Source organism: Mastomys coucha, unplaced genomic scaffold, assembly GCF_008632895.1.
Source record: "Mastomys coucha isolate ucsf_1 unplaced genomic scaffold, UCSF_Mcou_1 pScaffold6, whole genome shotgun sequence".
NCBI classification, from domain to species: Eukaryota; Metazoa; Chordata; class Mammalia; order Rodentia; family Muridae; genus Mastomys; species Mastomys coucha.
In genome coordinates this window covers 50767489-50781714 of record NW_022196912.1, presented here as the reverse complement: position 1 = coordinate 50781714, position 14226 = coordinate 50767489, and the positions used below count along the sequence as shown (strand labels likewise).

At 40.1% G+C, this 14226-nt stretch overlaps 1 protein-coding gene across 3 annotated transcripts in view; it reads right to left on the bottom strand.

Moving 5' to 3' along the window:
• The window catches only part of Snx13 (sorting nexin 13), a 106635-nt gene extending 93292 nt beyond the window's left edge, over positions 1-13343 (bottom strand). Inside the window, exon 1 of one of the 3 annotated variants that reach the window (XM_031357455.1) lies at positions 13098-13343. In XM_031357455.1, the coding sequence (XP_031213315.1) occupies positions 13098-13112 (15 nt within the window). In that variant the 5' untranslated portion in view covers positions 13113-13343. The remainder of the gene's footprint in view (positions 1-13097) is intronic. The other 2 variants (XM_031357456.1, XM_031357457.1) reach the window with 2 other exon arrangements.
• Positions 13344-14226: the final 883 nt, after the last annotated feature.

Below are 14226 nucleotides of genomic sequence, written 5' to 3'. Positions count from 1 at the left end.
CTCTCAGAGAGCAGTCATGCTAGGCCTGTTTGTAAGCACACCATAGCATCAGTAATCGTGTCAGGCCTTGAAGCCTTCGCATGAGCTGGATCCCAATTTAGGCCCTGTCACTGGGCCTCCTTTCCTACAACCTTTCTCCATTTTTGTCCCTGTAGTTCTTTCAGATAGGAACAATTCTGGATCACAGTTTTTGACTGTGGGATGGCAGCCCCATCCTTCCACTTGATTCCGTCTTTCTATTGGAGGTGGACTCTACAAGGTCCCTCTCCCCACTGTAGGACATTTCATCTAAGGTCCCTCCCTTTGAGTCCTGAGAGTCTTTCACCTCCTGTCTCTGGTACATTCTGGAGGGCTCTTCCCCCCACCCCCCAACAAGTCTCCTACCTCCCGAGGTTGCCTGTCTCCATTCTTTCTGCTGGCCCTCAGGGCTTCAGTCCTGTTCCCCACCACCACCCAATACCTGATCATGTTCCCCTCTTTGCCTCCCTGACCCCTTTCCCACCCAGGTCCCTCTCTCCCACACCCCCTTTCCTGGGATTGCTGTCTTCTCCCTTCCAAATGAGACTGAGGCATCCTCACTTGGGCCCTTCAGCTTGTTAATCTTTTTTATTTCTGTGGAGTGTATCCTAGGTATTCTGTACTTTTTTTTAACTAATATCCACTTACTAGTGAGTACATACCATGCATGTCCTTTTGAGTCTGAGTTACCTCACTCAGGATGGTATTTTCTAGTTCCAGCCATTTGCCTGCAAACTCAGCATGTTCACATTCTTAATAGCTGAGTAGTATTCCACTGTGTAAATGAACCACAGTTTCTGTATCCATTCTTCTGTTGTGGGAGATTTGGGTTGTTTCCAGCTTCTGGCTATCACAAACAAAACCACTAAGAACATAGTGGAACACATGCCCCTTGGCATGGTAGGGCATCTTTTGGTTATATGCCCAGTAGTGGTATAGCTAGGTCTTCAGGTAGATCCATTTCCAATTTTCTGAGGAACCTCCAGATTGATTTCCAGAGTGGTTGTACCAGTTTGCAATCCCGCCAGCAATGGAGGAGTGTTCTTCTTTCTCCATATCCTCGACAACATGTGCTGTCACCTGAGGTTTTGATCTTAGCCATTCTGATTGGTGTAAGGTGGAATCTCAGGGTCATTTTGATTTGCATTTCCCTGATTAATAAAGACTTTGAATATTTCTTTAGGTGCTTCTCAGCCATTCAAGATTCTTCTTTTGTGAATTTTTTGTTTAGTTCTATACCCCATTTTTTGATTGGATTGTTTGGTTTCTTTGTGATTTGCTTCTTGAGTTCTTTATATATTTTGGATATTAGCCCTCTATCAGATGTGAGGTAGTGAAGATTTTTTTTTCCCAATCTGTAGGTTGCTGATTTGTCCTATTGACTATATCCTTTGCCTTACAGAAACTTTCCAGTTTCAACCCAGACACAAAACCTTAGACACACAATTTGTCTTGTCTACAAGATGTACAGAGTTAAAAGATGGAAAAGAATTTGAGGGAAGGCCCAAACAATGTTTGGCCCAGCTTAAGATCTGTGTCATAAGAGGGAGCCCAACCTGACATTATTAATGATATTCTTCTACACTTACAGACAGAAGCCCAGCATACCCGTTATCAGAGAAGCTTCACTGATAGAAACAGATGCAGAGACCCACACCCAAACAGTAGGCAGAACTTGGGGAATCCTGTGGAAAAGGGGCAGGAAGGATTGAAGAAGCCAGAGGGGTCAAGGACACCACAAGAAAACCTACAGAATCAACTAATCTAGGCCCATAGGGGCTCAAAGACTGAACCGCCAACCAGAGAGCATGCACGGGACAGACCTAGGCCCTCTGCACATATGTGTAACAGTTGTGCAGCTAAGTCTTCATGTGATACTCCTAAAGTAGGAGCAGGGGCTGTCTCTGACTACACTACCTGCCTTTGAATCCCCTTCCCTGAACTGGGCTGAACTGTCTAGCCTTAGCAGAGGATTGTAGTGGATGGCCCTATTGTGTGATGGACATAATCTACTGCAACTTGTTATGCCAAGTTTGATTGATATCCTTGAGAAATAAGTCAATTTGTGATATGCAAAGACAAAACACCATGGTCAAGGCATCTTATAGCAGAAAGTGATTAATTGGGCTTATGGTTTCAGAGAGTTAGAGTCCATGATGGCAAAACTAAGGCGAGGTGTCAGGAACAGCTCAGAACTTATATCTGGAACCAGGAGCAAGAGGCAAAGAGTACAATGAAATGGTGCAAGCCCTTTTGAAACATTAAAACTACCTGTCTTAGTCAAGGTTTCTATTCCTACACAAACATCATGACCAAGAAGCAAGTTGGGGAGGAAAGGGTTTATTTAGCTTACTTCCACATTGCTGTTTATCACCAGAGGAAGTCAGGACTGGAACTCAAGCAGGTCAGGAAGCAGGAGCTGATGCAGAGGCCATGGAGTGGTGTTCCTTACTGGCTTGCTTGTCCTGGCTTGTTCAGCCTGCTCTCTCTTATAGAACCCAAGACTTCTAGCCCAGGGATGGCACCACCCACAAGGGGCCCTACCCCCTTGATCACTAATTGAGAAAATGCTCCACAACTAAATCTCATAGAGGCATTTCCCCAACTCAAGCTCCCTTCTCTGTGATAACTCCAGCCTGTGTCAAGTTAACACACAAAACCAGCCAGTACACTACCCTCAAGTGACACACCTCCTCCAACAAGGCCAACATTCCTAATTCTTCCCAAACTGTCCTATTAACTGGGGACCAAGTATTCAAACATATGAGCCTATGGGAACCATTCTCATTCAAACCACCACAAAATATTAGAGTCCCCATATTAACATAATAACAACCACTCATATATAAGTTTTACATTAATTTTAATATTTAACTTGTAAAGGTACTGGACATTCATTCTGGAGGATTTCTTGATTGTAAAATGAAATTTAATAAACCCATAAAAATAATCTTAAAGCCCATTTTTCTAAAACCTGTATGTAATTAATATCCACTCATTTTGAAAGTCTATTATTTAGGTCTTATATTTTATGCATTCTATTTTCATTATGTTTTCTCTAATCTCCCTCTAGTCCAAGCTCTTTCTAATAGGATTAGACTACTGCAGTATTTTGTGTTGAACACTTAGGTTTTAGATTAGAAAGAAAGATAAGAAAGGTAAGATAGAAAGGTAGAAAGAAAGAAAGAAAGAAAGAAAGAAAGACAGACAGATACAGATAACACATAAAAACAATGATAACTCTAAAACAAGTGCAGTCTTATTAAACACCAATGCTGTTTGTCATTAAAAAAAAAAGGTTTATTTCAAAATCAGAAGCAGAAATCAAGAATGAATCACAAAGTATCTTATGGCTTGAAGAACCGTATATCATCATATCTTGAAGTTACATTATTACATTACAAAATTTACATAATAACCGGAACATGCTGAAACTTGTTTCATAGTAATTTCTTCCATTGGAACAATACCACCTTCAGTCCATTTTATAACCTCCAAACTTCAAGAGATGGTAACCTGAAAGGCTATTTTTTGCATATGTTGGTTGTCAAATAACAATGAAAAAACTTTAAAACTCATAATGCAAAGAATTACATATCTATCTTGTTCCAAACCACAAGCAGGATAAAAAAGTCTCAATGTTTCAGGAATAAAATCAATTCAAGATACTGGGCGGTGGTGGCGCACGCCTTTAATCCCAGCACTTGGGAGGCAGAGGCAGGCAGATTTCTGAGTTCGAGGCCAGCCTGGTCTTCAGAGTGAGTTCCAGGACAGCCAAGGCTATACAGCGAAACCTTGCCTCAAAAAATCAAAAAAATAAAAAATAAATAAATAAATTCAAGATTAAACAAAGCAACATCTAAGGATTTTACGAATATGAGGTTCAGATAAAGGATTAAGCTCAAGGAGTCAAATTTACTTTAGGATTTTCAGAAAGGCATGAGACTTGACAGTGTCTCTGGAAACTAAAGAAAACAGGGCTACAAAGTTAACAATAACAAACTATCTCAGCTGACACTTAATAGCTTCTCATGCTACAGAATATGCTATGTAGATCATCACCCTAGTTTAAACATCAGGGTAGAAATGGGTTATTAGCAGCAAACTCTCCTGATACACATTACTTCTGTAAACAAGGGACGGATAGATGGACAAAATGACCCAATAGTTATCAATGTAACTAAGAAGTATTTTAATCCAGAGAATCTGGTAGGACCTGAACAGTCTAAAAATGTTCCCTGCCCCAAATTTTCCAGCTCTAAAATCAATGGTAACATTTTTATTCATACATACTTGTAAACTTTCACAGAATCACTAAAAGTCATCAAACTGAAACATTCAACAAAGTATCATGAAAATCAGCCATTTTGTACTAATTATAAAGCAATCATATTTAAGTTATTTTTCACTTGTCTTAATTTTTCTTGAGGGAACTTTTAAGATTCCTTCTAGCAACCCATACTTTAGTGTGAAGTACCCAGTTTAACGTTCTCTTTCAAACTGTGGGAATGTAACTGTAATCATCACTCTCAAGTACCCACACTAGTAGGAAAAATATACAGTAAGTAAATATAAAGTACGCAGTGATCAGACCAGGGTGTAAGTATTATTTTCACTAGGCTAATGGGATTTGGCAGTCTGTCAGTAAAATGTGATATACTATTCTAAGAATATGTAAAGCTTTCGAAAAACAAAGAACAGACTCAAAGGTCTTACAGGTTGTGTTTAGTGACAGAGCATCTGCCTATGGCATGAATGTCATAGACTCCCAACACCCACTGAAGAAAAAAAAAAACAAGATTCCCAGACTTTCTCTACCTAGCCTTCTGGTTTCTTTTCTAGATCAGCTGCAGGTGGTCAGGAAGTAAGGACAGTGCTGCTGTTAGAAGCTGAATCAGGATTGCCAGCTCATCCAAACGCAGTAATAGCTTCACCTGGACTTGTATGGCTAAGCCAAGCCATATTCAACTTTGAACCACATTCTCCAACCTTCTTTTCCTCTTAATTTTACTCCTTAATCAGATAACTTGTTTCATTCTGGCAAAGGAATTTAAGACCTCAGTTTTAATGGACAAAGTGTAGCAAAGAACTAAATTTAGTCATGACAGTGAGGCGTCTGAGCACAGGTCTTAGTCTGACTCACCAATCACCAGATCTTATTAGCATGCGTCTAACTCAAAGTAGCCACAGTCTCATTTGATAAACAAATCTACCTCCAAGACAATTTTAACTAAAGCCTTATAAATATTATTTATAAAAACAGGTTTCAATTTTCTTTTCAAAAATTTTCCAAGGTTGTTATTATCTCATTTTTACTTACAAGGAAACTAATGGTTACAAAGTTCAAAGGACTATTTCATTATCCCATCATTAAATAGGAACTGTGATTCATTCCTTATAATGCTCAGCGTATAAGCTAATTTGTATGTTGTTTCACTCCTGTAATAATATTAGCAACAGACTTAAGTATACACCACCATTATTCAAACATATGCATTTACTCGATTACAATATTTTTTTTTTAAATATCTAAAGCAATTTAAAAGCTATCATTTGCTGTAATTCAAAGTTCTCTCTACTGAATATTTGGCACATTATATTATCAAAATAAAACCTGACTCTTAAATAGAAACTTAATTCTAGAATATTGCCAGGTGAGAAATACATGACAGTCTGTGAAATCACAAAATTTAAAAGCCATAATCTGAGAAGCTTGCTCAGGAAAAGAAATCTGTGAAGTCAATGATCTTTCCCATCAAATGCCTCTTCATCAGCCAGCACTGGGAACCCTCAGGACAGAAGCCAGTTCCTTCTTCTCTAGTTCATGCTCCCCACTTTTCACTGCTACTTGGTTATTCAGCTTCGTTGATTTCACCTATCTCAATCTACTCCAAATATCCCCTCAAACCTTTTAATGTAACCTAGAAATAACACAAATCCTCAGTGAGTACTACACCTAGTAATATCATTACACTAACCACAGCCTTTTATTATCTGCAAAAGTTTGCATGTCAGCACTGGTACTATTTACATTAAGAGATGTACAGCAAAACATTTTGCAATGACCACATGACTTATAAAGGCCTGAAATCTTGAAGCTATTTCCCACTTCCACCCCAACCTTTAACTTATTTCCCCCAAATAAACTTTAGGAAAATTTGTAAATATATACCAATGTCACAGTGCTTCTCATCACATCCTAATAGTATACCAGGTATACAATCCGCTATCAATTTCTGTGAAAAACTAATCATCAAACTATTGGGCATGTAAGGTTACTGATGGAGCATACCACTTCCATAGCATGTGAAAGGCCTTCAGTTGTAGGCGTTAACTAAAATATCACTTTTTTTTTGGCTTTTGTTTACAATCATAACACCTCCTTATAGACAGGAGGCATGGTGACACACATCTGTAACTCCAGTTCTCAAAGAAATAAGACTGGACAATCTAAAGCCTAAGGCCAATTTGTGCTACACAGTAAGACTCTATCCCAACAGAAAGAAATAAAAAAGAGAATAAGAGCATGATGAATTAAAAATAATAAAAATAAAAATAATCATATTATTTTTATGTACAATCTCTGAAAACTTGAAAAAATACAGAAGCCAAGCCCCTTAAATTTCTTGAAAATAGATATACCATTATTTAAAAATTAAAAACAAATCCTTTTAAAATTTTTGTGCACAAGAAAGAGAACATTTATAGTCTGGATCTGAGAACAACTTTGTAAAATCAGTTTTCTCTGTCCACCTTTATGTGAAGTCTAGAGATTAAACTCAGGTCACCAGGTTTGTAAGCAAATGGCTTTATGTGCTGGACCATCTCATTGGGGGCCCAAATTAAAGTTCTGGGATGGAGAGTTGAAATCCCCTGCACCAGCATAGATATGTACTTAGCAGCAGAAATCTGCTATCTATTACAACTCTGCTAGGGGTGACAGACACAGTGTAAATACGGGCTTGCCTGCTAGCAAGCCTAGCAGAAACAGTGGGGTCCAGGTTCAATGAGAGATCCTATCTCAAAAATCAGGCAGAGAACACTAGAGAAAGATACCCTTCCAAAACTCCTGACTTCTACACACACACACCCCACACACATGATAAGTAAAGTTTAAAGATAAAAAACTCATAGAATGGTAGAAAATACTTGCAACCATAACTGTGGTAGGGTTTACTGTTCACATCATATAAGGGATTCTAACATTTTAATTTAAGAAAACCAATATCCCACTTTAATAATAAGCAAAAGGCCAACAGAGAAATGAAAAACTGTTCACCATCAGGAAAATGCAAATTAAAGCTACAATGAAGGTATTACTTCATATCTCCCTGTTAGAGTAGCTATTGTCAACAGTAGCATGGGAATTGGTATAGCTGTCACGGAATAATGGCCATTCTTCAAAAATCTGAAGCAGAAAAAGCTATATGATCCCACAACATAAACTTTGGATATACATCTAAAAACTTGAACTATGTCAAAGGGATATGTACAAGGTACATTACAACACTTTTCACAACATCCAAACAGCTAATCAACTTAAAGAGTCCATCAGAATGAATAGAAGGAACATTTACTTTAAGATGGGGGAGCATGAAATTCATTATAGTAAATGAAATAAGCCAAGCAAACAAACCCTTCACAATCTCACATACAGACTGCAAAATGAACTCACAAATGGAAGGAGAGTGTGCATTATCAGGGTTCATCTGGTAGAGATGGCAATGGTTGGTCAAAGGCAACGAAGTTTCAAATAGGGAGAGATTTTTACATAAACGAAACAGAGGGACTAATACCAATGTATTTATTTAAAAACTAAGTAAAGTTCATTTTTAAAAGGATGACTGTAGAACCTGGAAAGGCTGTAACTGCTATTAATACTCAACAACATGCTGCTTTTATTGACGTATGTGTCTGTGTCAAATTATACTGATAAAATCTGAACTTTTCGAGGCTTAAACTGTGCTATCAACTTAAAAAAAAAATCCCAATTTATTATGGTAAAATGACACTACCTAGAAATTAACAGTCACATTGGGCTAGAAATAGTAAAGAATTTTTCCACTTGCACAGAAGTAATGTACTGTATTAGATATGCAAAGTCCTACCTAAAAGAATTTGATTACAGAAAGGAATCAAGAATTCTCTAAATAATAAAAGAAAAGTGAGGTGATGGATATGTTATTTAGCTTCATTGAATTATCTCAGACTGTATAAATAAATACCACACTGCACTCTATTAAACATACAAGATTGTGAAAATAAAACATTCATTCAAATTTTAAATCTTGTGAGGCGGGAGAAATGAACACTTTGGAAGCACTTTCCCAGCACTTAGAAGCTAGAGGCAGGGGAATCTCAGTGACTTTAAGGCCAGCTGGTCTATGGAGCAAGTTCCAGGTTAGCTAGGGCTACACAGGGAAACCTTGTCTCAAGAAAGTAAAATAAATAAAATAAAAAATTAACTTAAAAAAAATAGTAACATTCAGCCAAGTGTGGTAGCACATGCCTTTAACCCTAGCACTGGAGAAGCAGAGGCTGGCAGATAGATCTCCATGAGTTCAAGACCAGCCTGGTCTATATAGAATTAAAGACATTGAGGGCTACATGAGACCCTGTTTCAACAAAACAAACTACTCTTCAGCTTAGCTCTTCTAAACATGCCAAACAAGGAAAGTGTACACTAGTAAATCAGGGTCATTCCAGTGAAAACCTTCCACTCCCTTTGTAAAGTCCTTTTCACACATCTTCAATGCTTCGAATACCAATAAGCCTCCCAAATTCTTGTTCTGGTTAGCAGCCTTTACAATGCCATTAATAAATAATTAAAGAAGCAGCTCATATAGTTTAAGGATTAATCGATCCCCAGAGTATTTCCACCATAAAAACACTAATCAATAAAATCCTGCCATAATATTTTACATAGTACTTACAGGCAAGTGTATGTGTACAGTTGTGTACTAAAGGGTCCCTAGAAGCTCAGCCCTTTCCTTGATGCACAACTATCCACTAAGTCTCAAAGCTTCACCACATAAAGCACAAGCATTTCTGGAAGTCTCCACGGTCACATAATTTTGCAATAAGCTATAACTGCATCGCTTTCTTTCTGAGTCAATCACCCATAGAAAGCAATGAGCAGTCCTCCAGAGAGGAAACTGATTTCATTTTCGTTGAACAAGTATCCTCCTAATTCATCTGAACCACAAAGCCTTTTAATTTCTTAACAAGCTGGGACTGCTAAAAGTCCTACCATTAAGGTCTTTTCCATCTGTTTCATATCTGTTAACCTTGAAGTAAAAAACCAGTATTCATATCTAAAAATCAATAAAGCTGGTGAGTGCTTTAACACAGATATAAACTATTTTATTTAAAATTCACTCAGTGTTCCATATATACACGTCTAGGCACTTTTTATCTCTATCTCCCACTGCATCTCTCACTAGCTTTTTCGGCCAGTGTCTGTTTCTGAGGCAGGGTCTCATGTAGCCCAGACTAGCTTAACAACCAGATGTTGGCCTAGCTCCTCTTGCTCCCACTTCTCAATGCTAGAATTTCAGGTCTGAACCATCTTGCCTGTTCATTGTTTGTCCAGGCACAGAAATGGCAAATGACAACTGATTACACAAAACAGCCTTATATCCCATTACCACAATCAACTTAGCCCATTTTCCTCCAACTCCTATTACTTTTACTTAGCTATCATAAACTATATGCAGAATTATAATAACTTCTGAATCAGTATAGCTTCTGAAATATCAAGAAAACTTTAAGTTTACTAATGAAGTTCAGTGATTTTTAACAATATTTTAATACTGAGAAAATTCACATTAATTAAAACAAACTCTGACATTAAAAAAACCCCAGTCTTGAGATGTAATGTTTACTATGCATAAGCAGAAAGCCAGAAAATATTAAGCAAATAATTGTCAAATATTTCAAATAAATTTCTGCAAATGTTATAGAAGAAACATTAAAAATAGTAAGTCTTACAGTGACAAAATCAGAGGAAGAAATCTTAACTGGATATTAAAAGTACCTGTCTCATCTATGATGGGAAATAGGAAGATACACAAATACTCAAAATGAATAGAGAATCTTCGAAATAATTCAACTGCACTAAAAAATACTTAAAGGTAAAAAATGAAGCCAGAAAGTTAAAAATGAGAACTGCCTAACTAGGCCTATACTTTCATTCACACACACTCTTATCATTTACAGATTTCAAAGTTCAATGTAGACATTAGTTTGCTTAATTGAGTAATTTCCCCTTTACCTTATTTAAAATAGCTCTTAATGAATACCATGTTATCTCATTCCTGAAGTTTCAATTAAATGCATAATTTGACAAATGCAAAAGTGAATATTTTCATATGAATCATTATTATTGATATGATCATATATGTACCTCTACATTACTTTCTTTATTAAGACTACCATAGTGACAATATCAGAAGTGTAAACAAAATAAAAAGGACAGGAATGGAAAAAAGGAGGAGAAAGGAAGAAGAGAGAGGAGAGGGAGGAAGAGGGATCTCTACTGTGTGGGAGGTCACAACACACCACAGAACTTAAAATAAGCAGGCTTAAGTGTGACTTTTATTCTGTGGTTTTTAATCAAGTTCTTTTCACCTTCTCAATCTGTTTTTTCACACAGCTAACAGTGACACTATCACCTACCCTAACTCACTGCTTTCTGACCAGGGAAAATGCCTGCTGAACATGACTAATAAAAAAGAAAGAAAACCTTTCATGATGCAGCTCATCACATCAGATTTTGAGATCTAACAATTAAATTACATCCCCTAAATCCTAAAACCTGCTGACTGGTGTATAAGTTATCACTTGCAGACACACAAAGTCATTTGTATCTACTATATTTCAAAAGTGAGGTTGTTTATGGAGCTTTTTTAAAAAAATGATAAGCTAAGTTCAGCAAAACTCTTAAGTAATGAATTCTTTTCTGTTCAACTAATGACAATATTCAGAGGAGGAAGTAAGATGTTTTAAAATTGGTCAAGAAAGCTGAAAGGCAGCTGAACAAAGTGGTTACTTTCTGAGCTGAGTCAGGAGATGCGATTTCTAGTGTCAACTTTTTCACTAATAACTGTTTGACCTTGGACAAGTCTCTGGGCTGCAATCTGCTTATCTATAAAATGTCTACAGAAAATCAGAGATGAGATCAAAGTACAATTTAATCTGAGTCTTTCTTTAGAGCTGCAGCCCCAAGTACTGCTTGATAAAGAAGCTCTTCAGGCACTGCCAGCACTGGAACACTGGCTCCGCCACTAACAAGGCTGTGTGATGTACATACAGCAACAAGGCTGTGTGATGTACACACAGCATAAGGACAGCTTACTACCATCTCTGACCTGTTTAAAATGCTTTGGTGAAACATTCCGTCATATTAAAATGCAGACGTTTAGAATCCTAGAGGAATCCAAATCAAGGAAGGATCTTTGTATTAGCGCACTACTTTTACGTGAAAAGATCAAAACCCAGGGCTGGAGAGATGGCTCAGCGGTTAAGAGCTCTTGCAGAGGTCCTGAGTTCAATTCCCAGCAACCATATGGTGGCTCACAACCATCTATAATGGAATTTGATGCCCTCTCCTGGTGTGTCTGAAGACAGCTACAAGTGTACTCATATAAATAAAGATAAATAAATAATTTAAAAAAAAAGATCAAAACCCTAAAAAGTTTTATCAAAAGGACATTTCATGCAAATATATTATAGACACCACTGAAAGGTTATTAATAATATGATATAAGAACAGCTGCTCACTGAAATATCAGAGTAAAAATAAAAAAACAAGTATTTGCTTTCTAAATCTACAACTAATAACAACTCATAATAGTCTGTAACAACGAAAGTAACTTCAGAAATATGTAGAATTAGGAAACCTAAGTGAACGTCTACCTCCTAAAAATGTGCAGTTCATAAATTAACAATAAACCAAAAAGGATTTCCCAGGCACGTCGTGTATGCCAGATTTTGGGCACAGATGAAAACAAATACTAAAGTACAAGGCTTCTTAGCTAGACAAGTTCCCAAAACTTGGAAAGTCCAATCTGTCCTGCTGTACTATCGCTTTTCACACAGTAAAATCCACTTGTTTCGAATATTTTATACCCTTTTTGGCCCGCGTAGGACTGTAGGATGCCCAATGACCATCAACGTTGTTTACTACCCTCACATCAGCTCACAAAGATGCCCAAACCAGTCCCCTGACATCAGGAACCTCACAGAACTTATTTGAGCAGCTTCTGGGATTTTATCCAATCTACAAGCAACAGACATCCACACCTGCAATAGCCCATTCGCACAGCTATATCACCTCTGGTCATTAAACTAGTTACACCGATTAAGTTCTTCCCCCTAAAGTATTGCTAGTGCAGGCAAACTCTACTTCTTCAAAAGTCTGGTTTTCGCACTGGACAGTGGGCACTAAGGAAGGGGAAACTGATTGGTTCATCGTTGTTGCCCTACTTCCATTTCAGGTCAAATGAGGAAAAAAAAAACAAAAAACAAAAAACTGTTCCACGGAGAGAAGCAAGGGGGGCACCCGCAGGTCAGTAAGGTGGATGCCAAACTGAACTTTGGGATCAGGGGCTCTGAAGGAACGTGACGGGATGTGGGAGGCAGGGGAGGAGGGCACGAGGCCAGCGAGTGTGGCTGGAGGAACCGGGCTCACTTCGCGGAGCAGCCAGGGTAGGGCTGAAAGGCACAATCGCTCAGGCCGGCTGTCACCGCCAGGAGGTTGACCCAGCGGGGAGGGGAAGGGCCCCAGCAACCCCGGGACACGGACAAGGGCCAGCACCGGGACCCGGGGACCACGACCGCCTCGGGGCAGCGGAGCGGACTCCACCAAGGAGCGACAGCTCGGTCGAAGGGGAGCGGCGGCGGGAGGAGGTGGAACTCTGCCGAGTCAGCACCGCGCCCACTCGGTGGCACTTGTGGGAAGCCGGCGGCTGCCCGGCCGGGCCTCGGCTCAGGTCGGGCCCAGCGCCGGGAGCGGCGTCTGTGACGGGCTGGCGCCGGCCGCTCACCCGCCTCTCAGGTAAACACTGGGCGCCGCTTACCTCTGTTAACATCATTACACCCCGGGGGAGTGAGGTCCTCCCTAGCCTCGCCGCATGGCAACAGCCGTAGCAGCAGCGGAAACTGCCCGGGCCGCCGCCAACGGCGGCAACTGCTGCTTCAGTCCTGTCCCGGGCGGCGGCTTTACTCGGCTTCGCTGGCTTCCCCCTGGCCCGGCTGCTCGCGACGGACGCGCCGCCATCTTGGAAGAGCGACGTCCGCGTCTCCCAGCGACGTGCGCTCCCATTGGCTGGCGCGCCGGGCGCGAGCGTCTTGTGACTGTCTCCATGGCGCCGGCGCGCGCAGGGACGACAGCGGGGGCTGGGCCGCGCGCGACCCGGGACCTCCGCGGCTGGTTGGATCCCCGGCCACGGTGGTGGCCGGTTTGCTGGCTGGTGGAGCGGCCGAGGCTGCGTGCCGGCGGTGAAATTTCCATCTCGCATCTCCCCGACCCAATGGAGACCGTACGGTGCTCGGGACACTCGGCTGCGGTCCCCTCCGCCGCGCGGTGACCTGAAACTGCCGTCCGCTCCGCGCCTCATTCCGAAACTTTGGCCGAAACTTGCCTGGGTTGCTCCCGGTGCTCAGTAAGTCCTGTGCTGGGTGCGCGACAGGTTGTAGACGTGAGGAGGGCAGATCTCCTTCACCCCGATCCTGGCAGAGTTAAGGGCTCCTGCTTTGCTGATTGGCCAGAACCTGCCCAAGCCTGAAGGCTTAGTGTTTCTTTCATAGTCTTAAAAATCAAGCAGCTTTCGCCCGGTAGTTGTAGTCTTCGCAGCTTTATTGGGATTTTTTTATATAAAATATTTATGTTTATATATCAGAGTGAACGCATTTCATCATATGTCTCTGTAAGTAGTTACGAATGAAATGAGCCTGAACTCTGAAATTCTGTGACTTGAACTGCTGATACTACGCCACCTATCTCAGGCCACTTCGACTGGAGTGATGGTAAAAATCACTCGCTTCTTCCTGAATTGCTATGAAGTAGTTTTCGTGAAAAGCCTCTGCTGTTACAAACCAACTTACAAGGAAACTGAGAAGTGTTTGGACTTGAAAAATAACACACTTGTGTCGCATTCTTACCAAAAAAAAAAAGTTTATAAAAGGGATTATGGAAAACTAAAGCCA